Source organism: Nematolebias whitei, chromosome 18, assembly GCF_014905685.2.
Source record: "Nematolebias whitei isolate Nwh7 chromosome 18, NemWhi1, whole genome shotgun sequence".
Taxonomy (NCBI): domain Eukaryota; kingdom Metazoa; phylum Chordata; class Actinopteri; order Cyprinodontiformes; family Rivulidae; genus Nematolebias; species Nematolebias whitei.
The window spans coordinates 16,482,049-16,495,445 of NC_056515.1; the positions used below are offsets into that span (position 1 = coordinate 16,482,049).

General features: G+C 44.0%; 2 protein-coding genes across 2 annotated transcripts in view; one reads left to right on the forward strand and one right to left on the reverse strand.

Annotated features, from left to right (window-relative positions):
- The window catches only part of prpf4 (PRP4 pre-mRNA processing factor 4 homolog (yeast)), a gene marked incomplete in the record, with an annotated part of 33,336 nt that extends 20,803 nt beyond the window's left edge, over window positions 1-12,533 (reverse strand). Inside the window, 4 exon segments of the mRNA XM_037692481.1 lie at window positions 199-286; window positions 385-571; window positions 780-974; window positions 12,477-12,533. Coding sequence (XP_037548409.1) covers window positions 199-286; window positions 385-571; window positions 780-951 — 447 coding nt within the window.
- A 30-nt stretch (window positions 12,534-12,563) lies between these two features.
- The window catches only part of cdc26 (cell division cycle 26 homolog), a 2,255-nt gene continuing 1,421 nt past the window's right edge, over window positions 12,564-13,397 (forward strand). Inside the window, exon 1 of the mRNA XM_037692482.1 lies at window positions 12,564-12,648. The gene's annotated coding sequence lies outside the window, so the exon portion shown is untranslated. The remainder of the gene's footprint in view (window positions 12,649-13,397) is intronic.

A 13,397-nucleotide genomic window follows, 5' to 3' on the forward strand; every position in this document is an offset into this window, starting at 1 on the left:
AGTGAGAACTCTGAGAACTACAGAGTACCACTGAGAACTACAGGGTAGACTGAGAACTACAGGGTACCTGTGTGTGGCTACTGCCCTGTCTTACTGAAAACTAGAGGGACCTCAGTAGTACAGTACTACTAAGGATCATAGAGTACTAGCAACCAGATTACTATAGAGTACTACAGACTACTTGTATGACTGCCGAACCTCATCTTTTGACCTCTTGACCCTCTCTTCGTCTTTCCTGGACTTCTTCAGCGCATCTGGACCAACGACAGAGAGCACGCTGCGCAGCCTGAAAACAAACAAAGTCCTCTTAAAAGCAAACGTTCTGACTGGCTGACAGGTGAGCTGACTCCAGAGCAGTAAGAAGTACAAGAGAAATTCTCCTACCGCTCACGGCGGTCAGCTGGTCCCTCCCCGAACAAAGTGATTGGCTCTCCCAACGCTCGGAGGCCGGCCTTAACCTCGGCGTCATCAGTGGACACGGTGATCTGCCGTGCTCGCCGGCGTCTCTCAAACTCAGCCAGCACTTCTTGCTGCCTCTCACTGATCCGCTCCTCCATCTCCAAGGTCTCTCCTGCAGGGAATCATGGGAAACAGAGTGACGTGACCAGTACACCTGATCAGAATTCACAGGCTGATGTGATGAAGACTATTTCACCAGTTTGATTTAAAGAGGAAGAATCCAGATTTTGTTGCTGTAACCTCAGTAATCAACAGAAATTCTCATGACTCAGTAACCATGGCAACCATTAAAAGGTCACCTGATTCAGCTGGAAACTCACCTGAGGAGAAGTTGATGTTTCCTGCTTTAATCCCCGCCTTCACTGCATCACCTCCTTTTCCTACACTGCTCGCCATTGCCAAGCTGAGGCGCTCTCGCTCCTTCTCCTCCAGGCTGCCGTAGAAAATGCGACTCCTCTTCATGACTGGAGCAGATTCGTCCTCGTCTGACATTTTTACAAACTTATTTCCCTCCTCTAGAAAAACAGAGAGAAATAAACGTTTTATTAGTCTATAGACTAATATCAAAATATCTCAGGCTGGGACTCCTGATGCCTTCTGCACTCCTCGTGATTTCTGAACCGACGGAGCGGTGAGGAGGTGCTGAAGCCAGCCCATTCCTGATGGGCCTTGTTTTCACACCCGATAGTCCGGTAGACTCGGTTCGGTTGGAGACCAATATTCATAACATTTTGTTACATTTGAGCTGGTGCGTTTGAATTGACACTGCACTGTGCAGTCGAGCCAACCTGTTGAACCAACCTGTTCCCTCACTCGCCTGTGGGGGCGCTGCACCAAGAACTACTGAAATAAACTATACAAAAACCTCTGAAGACACTTCTTCTTCTGGAAATAAAAACAAAAACGGAGTGGTATCAAGTTTTAGCAGTTTTAGGAGTTATATTTTGTCATTTTTCAAAAATGGACTCGGCATGAGCGGAAGATGAGGCAGAAGACCATGGAGAATATTGTTTTTTCACACAAGGCAGCTGACGGCTCCATATAAGGTTAGGGTGTCTAACACTGGCCCTTGTGGCCCACTGATAGGGCTAAGTACCGAACCGAGGTTCTTAAATGGCACCCACCAAACTGCACCGATCGGTGTTTGGATTGAAACGTCACTCTTTTTTCGGTGTCAAGTTTCGGTATTGGCTGTAAGGTGTCACGTGGTTTCAGCACGCAGGCAGGTAAAACACCAGACGTATGACAAACAGACTACGTGTTTACACCCAGAGATGTATAGAGCTGCCGTACCTAATCTATGTGTAATGTATGTCTATGGTGCTGGTGATGACCACAGACGGGGTTCACGTGTGCAGTGCGTGTTGTTGAACGGCTTCGACAACACACGAGCAGAAAGTTGCTCTGTGTTTTTCTGCAAGAAGACAGACGGACAGCAACCTCCCCCCTCTCCTCTCAGCATTAGTCAGTCTGTGTGTGTTAAACGGACTCAATCAACATCTCTACGGCCGGACTCGTCTTTATCAAAGAACTCACGAGGACGGCTGTGTCTGTGTTTCAGCTGGTGAGTTTACGTTTGTTAATGTTACTGCAGCTTAACACGTACATCACGGTGAATTAAACTAGAATCCATGTAACGCTAACTTTAAGATATTAGTGTGTAAATTTATTTTATCTACGTAGCTAGCTAAACTCGGAAGCTAACTAAAGATTGACAGTAATAGATGAAGCTTGGCTTGTAAAAATGTGCTCATCCATCCAGTCAGCTGCTTAAACAGTTCACTAATGTTCAGTGTTTATGTTTATCTTCTCCTCACAGGAGCCTCTGACCCCGATGTGAGGACAGAGACAGACAAAAGGAGGTGCAGATGTCTGCCATCAACCCTAACCTCAGTGAATCCAGTGACCTGCTGGTGGAATGTGAGGGAAAATATGTCAGTGCTATCAAACTGACAACCAGGTATCTCTGTGTGCAAAAAGCATCATCTACAGCCTCAGAGTGAACATTTTCTACTGCTGGAGACACCATCAGCCAGGAGTGGGCTTGTTTGTGGCCAGAGAAAGCAGACATGTTGATTTTTCTGAAAAAAAAAAAAAAAAACTGTTAAGTGAAAAGGTCCTCAGTGTGTAGCAGTGAGCATTAGACACTGATGTGTCACTTGTTGATTTCAACTGTTCTTTTGAACTGGAAATTATTTGTTTATTTTTATGTAAGAAAACTGCTTGGAATAGAAATACCAAAGTTAAAAAAAATAATTCACCATATGTACTGTAATGTGTAACGTAATTTTATTCTTGTTAGAATTAATAGTAATTACAAAATTGGTACCGGAAAAAGAACCGTCCAGGAACCGACACCGAAGTAAAGGTACCGGTACCGATACCAATTTTTTTTAGAAAGGTACCCAGCCCTACCCACTGATGGTTTAGGTCAGGGTTAGGGATGCACAATATTATCGGCATGGTATCGGCCAATATTAGCGTTAAAGTTCAATATCGCACATCGGCCATTCCATTAAAATAACTCGCCGATATAAAAGGCGCTGTTTTTGCCTGCAGCGGCAGCACAACGCAATGACGTCACGTGCGCCTACCCGATCTCACTGTGGAGAGAAAATTCAAAATGTCGGCGGTGTGGAAGTTTTATTTTTCGTTGGTCAGGATATCAGATTCCGAAGTTTTATGAACTACGTTGAGCCTCGCTACATCGTCCCCAGTCTGAGAGATTTTTCCAACGTAACATTACCAGAATTACGAGACGTTATTTCCGACGTCATTGAGAAGCTAATAACTGATAGCAAGACTTGTTGGGTGAGTTTTACCACAGACCTTAGGATGTCGTGTTAGCTCTGTTAGCATGATTAGTCTTACGGCACAATGGATAGACAAAAACTTTGAACTTAAAAACTCTGTCCTTCATGCACAGGAGTGCAGAGGATCCCACACTGCAGCAAGGAACCCAGAACAAGCCTCCACAAGTGAGACAGCATCGCAGGTGACTAATGTTAATAAATAACATTCAACTCTTTTCATTTCATATAAGTCAAAGTGATATGCAGATCATATGGCTGTTACTGAATATGTCACCAGCTCTTACAGCTGTTGCACAATTTTTTCATCAAATAAGCCTAAATATGAGGGCTATGTTCTGACAAAGGAACGTATATAAAATATTGGTATCGGCATTGGTTATCAGCCAAATAAGTTTTAGCATATGGACATATAGGCCAAAAATCCAATATCGTGCAATCCGGTACACGTAGACGTCCGGGAGGTCTACGCATACCGAATCAGAGTCGAAGCAGACGCACGCAGGGCATGTCTGTGCAAAGCTAAATTTTTATAACCGCATACTCGTACTCGGTGTCGCACAATAAAATGCCCGGCGACGGACTGTTTTACAAACCGGATTCCAAAAAAGTTGGGACACTAAACAAATTGTGAATAAAAACTGAATGCAATGAGGTGCCAACATCAAATATTTTATTCAGAATAGACGACAAATCACAGATCAAAAGTCTAAACTGAGAGAATGTATCATTTTAAAGGAAAAATCTGTTGTTTCCAAATTTCATGGCGTCAACAAATCCCAAAAAAGTTGGGACAAGTCCATTTCTACCACTGTGTGGCATCCCCCCTTCTTCTTACAACACTCAACAGACGTCTGGGGACAGAGGAGACCAGTTTCTCAAGTTTAGAAATAGGAATGCTCTCCCATTCATGTCTAATACAGGCCTCTAACTGTTCAATCGTCTTGGGCTTTCTTTGTCGCAACTTCCTCTTTATGATGCGCCAAATGTTTCTCTATAGTAAGGCATTAACAGAGTACTTGAGTAATTTACACATCGATTGCTAGGACCTCTATCGAGGTTAAAAATGTAAAGTCGGGTATCCGTAGTGACGTCATATTATGTGACCACCGTATGACCATAGGGGGTGGTGTTGCACTGTTGCAGGTCACAGAGTATGGTGTAACACCGGGTCCAATCCACCGCCCATCCACTGTTTTAAGTTTCGTTTTTGACGTGCTGCACGTTTCTTCCCGTTTGCAGTTTAATAATAATAACTAACAGTTTAGTTTTTCCTGTGACTTATTTGCAGTATGATAAATGGTAGGAGCATAATATACGCTCCCAATGTTTTGTTGGTCTTTTTTTTTTTGTAAATAATTACCTTTTATTTTGGTTTTATTTATTTATTTATTTATTTTTGTATCTTGAGATCTATGACGTCATCAAATACTCGAGTTCTACTCGGGTTTTATTATGTTAATGTCGAGTTTAAAAATTATATACTCGTTCAACCCCTACTCTATAGGTGAAAGATCTGGACTGCAGGCTGGCCGTTTCAGTACCCGGATCCTTCTCCTACGTAGCCATGATGTTGTGATTGCTGCAGAATGTGGTCTGGCATTATTGTGTTGAAAAATGCAGGGTCTTCCCTGAAAGAGATGACGTCTAGATGGGAGCATATGTTGTTCTAGAACCTGAACATAGTTCTCTGCATTAATGGTGCCTTTCCAGACATGCAAGCTGCCCATGCCACAAGCGCTCATGTAACCCCATACCATCAGTGATGCAGGCTTCTGAACGGAGCGTTGATAAGAACTTGGGCTATCCTTGTCCTCTCTGGTCCGGATGACATGGTGTCCCAATGTTCCATAAAGAACTTCAAATCGTGACTCATCTGACCACAGAACAGTCTTCCATTTTGCCACACTCCATTTTAAATGACCCCTGGCCCAGTGCAAACGTCTGAGCTTGTGGAGCTTGCTTAGAAATGGCTTCCTCTTTGCACTGTAGTTTCAGCTGGCAACGGCGGATGGCACGGTGGATTGTGTTCACTGACAATGCTTTCTGGAAGTATTCCTGAGCCCATTCTGTTATTTCCTTGACAGTGGCATTCCTGTTTGAGGTGCAGTGACGTTTAAGGGCCCGGAGATCACGAGCATCCAGTAGAGTTTTACGGCCTTGACCCTTACGCACAGCGATTGTTCCAGATTCTCTGAATCTTTTGGTGATGTTATGCACGGTTGATGATGATAACTTAAAAGTCTTTGCTATTTTACACTGGGTAACACCATTCTGGTATTGTTGCACTATCTTTCTGAGCAACAATGGTGGAATTGGTGATCCTCTTACCATCTTGGTTTCTGAGAGACACTGACAAGAGAAGCTCTTTTTATACCCAATCATGTTGTCAATTGACCTAATTAGTGTTAATTGGTCTTCCAGCTGTTCGTTATGTGCGCAATTTCCTTTTTCCAGCCACTTATTGTTACTTGTCCCAACTTTTTTGGGATTTGTTGACACTGTGAAATTTTGAATCAACATATTTTTCCTTTAAAATGTTACATTTACTCAGATTAAACTTTTGATCTGTCATCTATGTTATATTACAAATAAAATATTGACATTTGTCATCTCCACATCATTGCATTCAGTTTTTATTCACAATTTGTTTAGTGTCCCAACTTTTTTGGAATCCGGTTTGTATATGTGACACCAATGCATTAAATTCCCCTTCTTCATCCCTGATCTGGTTTAATGGCCTTTTCTTTTGTTTGTTTGTTTGTTTGTTTTTCCAAGAGGCAAGCAATCTCTTTCTCTTCCTCCATTGATGACATGATGACACTGAAATTGTGAGAAATGAAGGAATTTGTCATGAGCGAATTAAAATCAGGTCTCTGGAGATTTCCTGGTGGGCTGGTCTGATGTGTGGGCTGCAGGGCCAGTGCGCCCTGTTTTTTTATTTTTAGAACTTTTTATTAAGAACATATAAACACAAAACACTGCTGCAGCTTGCTGCCAGCTCTCGTTTTTTTTTTTTTTTTGCGACCTGTCAACCAACCCAGTAGGCGTGTCGGCAAATGACCAATCAACAAACTCAATTTGTCCCAAAAACAAACGTCCCTTGCCTAAGGAGCTGGCTGCAGCCACTCAGGGTGGACGCTGGAGTATAAAGTCTCAGCCGTCAGCGGACAGTGCGCATAAAGAGACCCACTGCTTGCTCCCTCACTATCCATCCTTCGGTTCAAACAGTCTTATACTGCCATCCAGTGGTCAAAAAAGGTACTACAGTCAAAACAAATTAACCAATATTTCTTCTTAAAATTTGACAACAATTAATAATTATTGTCAAATTTCAAACAATATTATAGTTTATCGCAATAATTTCTGAGACAATTAATCGCCCAGCTAAATGTGTTATTGTGAAAGGCCTAACTGTTGCTTTTGGTTTCTTACCCATTGTGTTTGTTTTGGTTACTGTTAGGATCATTATGTAATGCCCTTGTGGTTCAAAAATTGTTCATGTTGGTATAACATTGTTTTATCATCATCAACAACATAATGGACCTCAGCTGCAACCCCCTTCACCTAACACCCCTCCCCCTTCACCATCAGAGCCTCCAATCACCATCAGCAGGGAAGCTGTGATGATGGAGCTCAGCCGTCTACGTCCAAGTAAGTCTGCAGGTCCAGATGGATTAAGCCCCAAACCCCTGAAAGGATGTGCGGCTCAGCTGTGATGTTTTTCGGCACATTTTCTACCTGTGCCTGAGGGTGTTTTCTGCTCTGTGGAAAACAATATGCGTGGTCCCGGTGCTGAAAAACAACCACCCAAACTCACACAGTGACTACAGATCTGTGGCCTTGACATCACATGCCATGAAGTCGCTGGAGAGGCTGGTCCTGAAGCGCGTCATATCAGTGGTGGAATCATACCTGGACCCCCTACAGTTCACATACCAGCCATGCATTGAAGTTGATGACATCATCATCTACATGCTGCACAAAGCCTATACGCACCTGGACAGGGCAGGCAGCACTGTAAGTCATGTTCTTTGACTTCTTCAGTGCTTTTAGCACCATAAGACCTGCTCTACTCTGCAGTAAGCTCCAGGACATGCAGGTGAATGACTCGCTGGTCACCTGGATTAGAGACTACCTCACAGGTCGACAACAGTAGGTGAGGCTGCAGAACACCACCTCGGACACCATATTGAGCAGCAAAGGGGCTCCTCAGGGGACGGTCTTCTCACCGTTTCTGTTCACCCGCTACACCTCGGACTTCATACACAACTCACAATGCTGCCATCAGAAGTTCTGGATGACTCTGCCGTTGTGGGCTGCATCACTGGTGACCAGGAAGCTGAATACAGAGGTGTGGTGGACAGAACCACCTGCAACTCAACGCTGGAAAAACTGAAGAGTTGCAGGAGGACTACAGGAAGAAGACCAGCCCCACCAACCCTATCAACATCTAGGGTACTAAGGTGGACACTGGACTGCTACAAGTACCTGGGGGTTCACCTAGACAACAAATTGGACTGGATAGCTAACACCAAAGCCCTCTACAAGAAAGGGCAGTCACCTTTTTCTTCTGAGGAGACTCAGGTCCTTTAATGTCTGCAGGACCATGCTGGAGATGTTTTACCACTCGGTGGTCTCCAGCATCTTCTTCTACGCTGTGGTGTGCTGGGGCAGCAGGGCGAAGAAAGCTGATGCCAACAGATTCAATATACTCATCAAGAGAGCTGGCCCAGTTCTGGCAGTGGACCTGCAGTCTCTGACAGAGGTGTCTGAGCAGAGGATGCTGAGGAAACTGCTCCAGATCCTGAACAACATGTCACCCCCTGCATGACACCCTGGACTCTTACTGCAGCACCTTCAGTCGTAGACTGAGACCACCGAGGTGCTCCACAGAACAACACAAGAAGTCCTTCCTCCCTGTGGTTATCAAACTTTTTAACTCCTCCCCCTTTCTGCACATAGGACAATACAATTAATCCTGCACCACAATAAACACTAATGTTTTCACATTAAAACATTTCACGCATTAGACATTGCACACATGTCTGCACCTGACCTGTTTGGAACTTAATTGCTGGTATTTTTATATTCTCTCTTATTTTTTAAATTCTCTCTTATTTTTTTATATTCTCTTATATTTTTATATCTTGTGTATATTCCTTTGTACTAAAACTCTGGCACAACAATTTCCTGGGGATCAATAAAAATATATATTATCTTATATCCTGTATCATTAATTGTTTTAATGTTCTATGGTGTGCTGCTGAACTCTTGGCCAGGTCACCCTTGGAAAAGAGATCTTGATACCATACCATACCACTTTATTTATAAAGCACTTAAAACAGCAACAAGGCCAACCAATTGATGTTAATGGGCTTTTAATCTGGTTAAATAAAAGTGATGATTTTTTTTATACATACCATACATGTACATTGTCACTTTTAAATGCTCAAAATCAGCATTTGTTTTAAAGTTTATCAGGTTATACTAATCTAAAATAACAATAAAATAAAATAAAATGTACACCAAGCAAAAGCTTGGGACTCAGGAGGGTAAAACTTTCTTGCCATGGAGGGTCAATTTTTTTTCGGGGTGGATATTTCTCTGACCTTCTAAATCCCACCAGCACGTCTTCCATGGAGGAAGCTGAGTCTGGGGACTTTGGGGTTGATCCATCCATAACTTTGGCTGAGGTCGCTGAGGTAGTTAAAAAGCACAGGTGTCAAACTCCAGGCCTCGAGGGCCGGAGTCCTGCAACTCTTAGATGCATCTCTGATGCCACACAGATGAATCAAATAAGGAGGTCATTAGCAGGACTTTGGAGAACTTGACTGCACTGAGAAGCTAATTCAGTCATATGATTCAGCTGTGTGGCATCAGAGACGCAGCTAAAAGTTGCAGGACTCCGGCCCTCGAGGCCTGGAGTTTGACACCCCCTGCTCTAGATGTTGTGGGGCTGTCTTGGCTGACACGCCTTTGCAACGTTGCGTGGAAATCGGGGGCAGTGCCACTGGACTGGCAAACTAGGGTGGTGGTTCCCCCTTCAAAAAGTGGGACTGGAGGGTGTGCTTCAATTATAGGGGCATCACTCTCCTTAGCCTCCCTGGTAAGGTTTATTCAGGGGTACTAGAGAAACGAGTTTGATCGTTGGTCGAACCTCATATCCAGGAGGAACAATGTGGGTTCCGTCTTGGCCGTGGAACACTGGATCAGTTCTTTACCCTCATTAGGGTCCTTGAGGGGTCAGGAGAGTTTGCCCATCCAGTCTACATGTGTTTTGTGGACTTGGAGAAGGCATTCGACCTTGTTCCTCAGGGTACACTGTGGGGGGTGCTCTGCGAGTATGGGATTGGAGGCCCATTGTTACGGGCTGTTCGGTCCCTATACAAGCGGTGGGAGAGTTTGGTTTGCATTGCTGGCAGTAAGTCAGACCCCTTCAGGGTGGGAGTTGGGCTCCCCCAGGGCTGCCCGTTTTCACCAATTCTGTTCATAACTTTTATGGACAGAATTTCTTGGTGCAGCCAGCTGGCGGAGGTGGCCTCATGATTCCATCTCTGCTCTTTGCAGACGATGTGGTCCTGTTGGCACCATCGTGCTGTGATCTTCAGCTCTCACTGGAGCGGTTTGCAGCCGAGTGTGAAGCAGCTGGGATGAGAATCAGCACCTCCAAATCTGAGGCCATGGTTCTCAACCGGAAAAGGGTGCATTACTCTCTTCAGGTCGAGGGTGAGGTTCTGCCTCAAGTGGAGGAGCTCAGTATCTCTGGGTTTTGTTCACGAGTGAGGAAGAATGGAGCGTGAGATTGACATACAGATTGGTGCAGCATCTGCAGTATTGCGGACTCTGTACCGGTCCGTTGTGGTGAAGAGAGAGCTGACCTATAAGGCAAAGCTCTCGGTTTACCGGACGGTCTACGTTCCTACCCTCACCTATGGTCATGAGCTCTGGGTAGTGACCGAAAGAATGAGATTGTAGATACAGGCGGTTGAAATGAGTTTTCTCCGCAGGGTAGCTGGACTCTCCCTTAGAGATAGGGTGAGAAGTTCAGTTATCCGGGAGAGACTCAGAGTAGAACCGCTACACCTCCACGTCGAGAGGAGCCAGTTGAGGTGGTTCGGGCATCTGGTAAGGATGCCTCCTGGGCGCCTCCCTAGAGAGGTGCTTCGGGCATTTCCAACTGGGAGAAGACCCCGGGGAAGACCCAGTACACGCTGGAGAGACTATAACCCCCAGTATACTCCCGCGTACGTCCGTTCACAAGTACATAGCGTGTACTATACGCAGAGGGTTCAGACATCATTCTCGAGCAGCCACCCTGAGCGGCTGCAGAGCAGCTTCACAGACAAGGGGCGTTTACCTTCGGGACAAATTGAGGTCGCCGATTGGTCATTTGCTGACACACCTACTGGATTGATTGACAGGTCAGAAAAGAAAAAAAAAAACAATCGCTGGCAGCCTCAGCGGTGTTCTGTGTTTATATGTTGTTAATAAAAAGATCTAAAAAAAAAAAAAAAACAGGGAGCACTGGGTCTGCAGCCCACACATCAGACCAGCCCACCAGGAAATCTCCAGACCCTCCCGCAGCCATGCTGGACCCGAGTTTAATTCGCTTGTGACAAATTCTCTCATTTCTCACCATTTCAGTCATAGCATCAATGGTGGAGGAAGAGATCACTGCCTCTTGGCAAAAAAAATAAAGAAAAGGCCAGATCAGGGATGAAGAAGGGGAATTTAATACATTGGTGTTGCATACAAAACAGTCCGTCGCTGGGAAGTTTATTGTGCGACACCGCGTACGCGTATGCTGTCGTAAAAATTGAGCTTTGCACGGACATGCCCTGGGGGGTACGCTCGTACCTCCGCGTATGGACGTACGCGGGAGTATACCTGGGGCTTTAGTCTCTCGGTTGGCCTGGGAATGCCTTGGAATCCTCCCAGAAGAGCTGGAAGAGGTGGCTGTGGAAAGAGATGTCTGGGCCTCCCTGCTCAAGCTGCTGCCCCCACAACCCAACTTCGAAATAAGCGGAAGATAATGGATAGATCAATCAATCAACCTTTATTTATACAGGTAAATCCTTTAGATGGAACCATAGGCGTCGCAACCATTATATGTGAAGGGGACAAGTCCCCCCCACATTAAAAAAAACGTTCATTTGGACCCCCCCTCCCCCCCCACACACACTTTTACTATAAAACATTAGTTCAGTCTGCGCAGTTTCTCTTTCTTTGTGAACAAATCCATTCCACTTGATTAATAGGAGAATACTAAGGCCACTAAAACTCCACTCCAGGTTTTCCTGGTTACATCCAACTCTAAACACAGCAGCCTGTTGCCACAGTCATAATATACGGTGGTCACAGAATATGGTGTAACACCTGCAGTGTTTCTGTGCGTCTCCTCCTGTCTCGGCATAAAATGCGCACAGGTGGAGGAGATGGAGACATTTCTGTGTTGCTCGCTTGCCAGTTTAGTGAGATTTGTGCAGGCAGTTGTTGACCAGGGGGTGGATCATAAACATATATTCATGTTAGGAGGATGCTTGAGAGGAGCGCATCTTACCTTGGCAGTAACTGTGACGCTGTAAGACGCTGCAGGTGTAAGAGACACTGTGTGTTCAGGTGCATTAAAGTTGAAATGTCTTTAAAACCCCACACCTTATTGTCTTCAAGACATCATTTAGATGAGTAGTGTTGAACACAAGTAAAAAAGTCCAGAGGTGATGTTTTTTATTTCTCTATAAAGACAAATAGTGCCGACCTGACGCTCTGTATTAAAGTGTATTAAAGTAAAAATGTCTTTAAAACCCACAGCTGAATTTACACAAACTTGGTGAGAAACATGCTTTAAATGTGTGGAAGTAAAGGAAATCTAGGTGAAACGCTGCTTTTTTTGTACATTAGTGAACACCTTTTTTAAACGCGCGCACATACGTGCACGCGCGCGGGCACACAGGCACATCTACACACATCATTGTGTCCCCCCCACATTACGGATGCTTCTGACGCCCTTGGATGGAACAGAAGACCTGAACGTGCTGACGAAGTTCGGACATTTTTCTGAGAATTTTTTGTCTCCTGAAGCAGACACCTTTTAGCGCGCGACCTTTTTTCTAGCCGAGAGCTCAGAGATGTTTTTCTGTTACTATCCGAAGAGACGCCACGTTTGTTTGTTTGTTTGTTTGTGCTGTTGTCGGTCATACTTACCATAAACACGAACAAAGCGGGAGCGAAGTCTCTGCGTTCCGTGACCCGGAAGTATATACTGTGACGGCTTCCGGGTCAAATCTTCTATTTCCGGTGGAGACATAAGCAGCGGATGCTAACAGACTGGTCGATGTCAGGACCTAAACACTCGAGAGGGGAGTCTCGTCAGCAGGTAAACTCACCTGAACTTCCACTTGGAAACTGTTTTGTATCTGTGTGGTTCTGATCCACTGCTGATGTTTCTGCGTGGGGTTCAGTGGTGCTTGAAAGTTTGTGAACTCAGTAATTTTCTATATTTCTACATAAATATGACCTAAAACATCATCAGAATTTCACACAGGTCCTAAAGTAGATGAAGAGAACCCAGTTAAACAAATGAGACAAACATATTATACTTGATTTATTTATTGAGGAAAATGACCCAATGTTACATATTTGTGAGTGGGAAAAAGTATGTAGAGCCTACAAAGTGTTTTATGTTAATGTCTGTCAATCACACACACTAATATTATTATTAATTATTATTATATATTTGGAAAACAAACAGGCACCAAAGACAACATTCGTGACTTTTAACCTGCGGGATCAATAAAGTTCGATCTTAACTCCTCTTATTAAAAATGTTTACTCCTTGTTAGGGTTATAGGTAAGCACTAAACCAACGTGTGTATTCTTTTGAGTGTTTACAAGTACTAACATGTGTAACAATATTACTGTTGTTTTAAATATATAAATATTCTTGTTTAACATTTAATCTGTGTCTATAATAACCAGATCCTGAAATGTACAAGTGATGTGTGGATTTTCTGAATAAAGACACTAACGTTCACATTTAACTGATTTTGATTAATCACATTGATGAACACACATACACATTATATATATATATATATATATATATATATATATATATATATATAT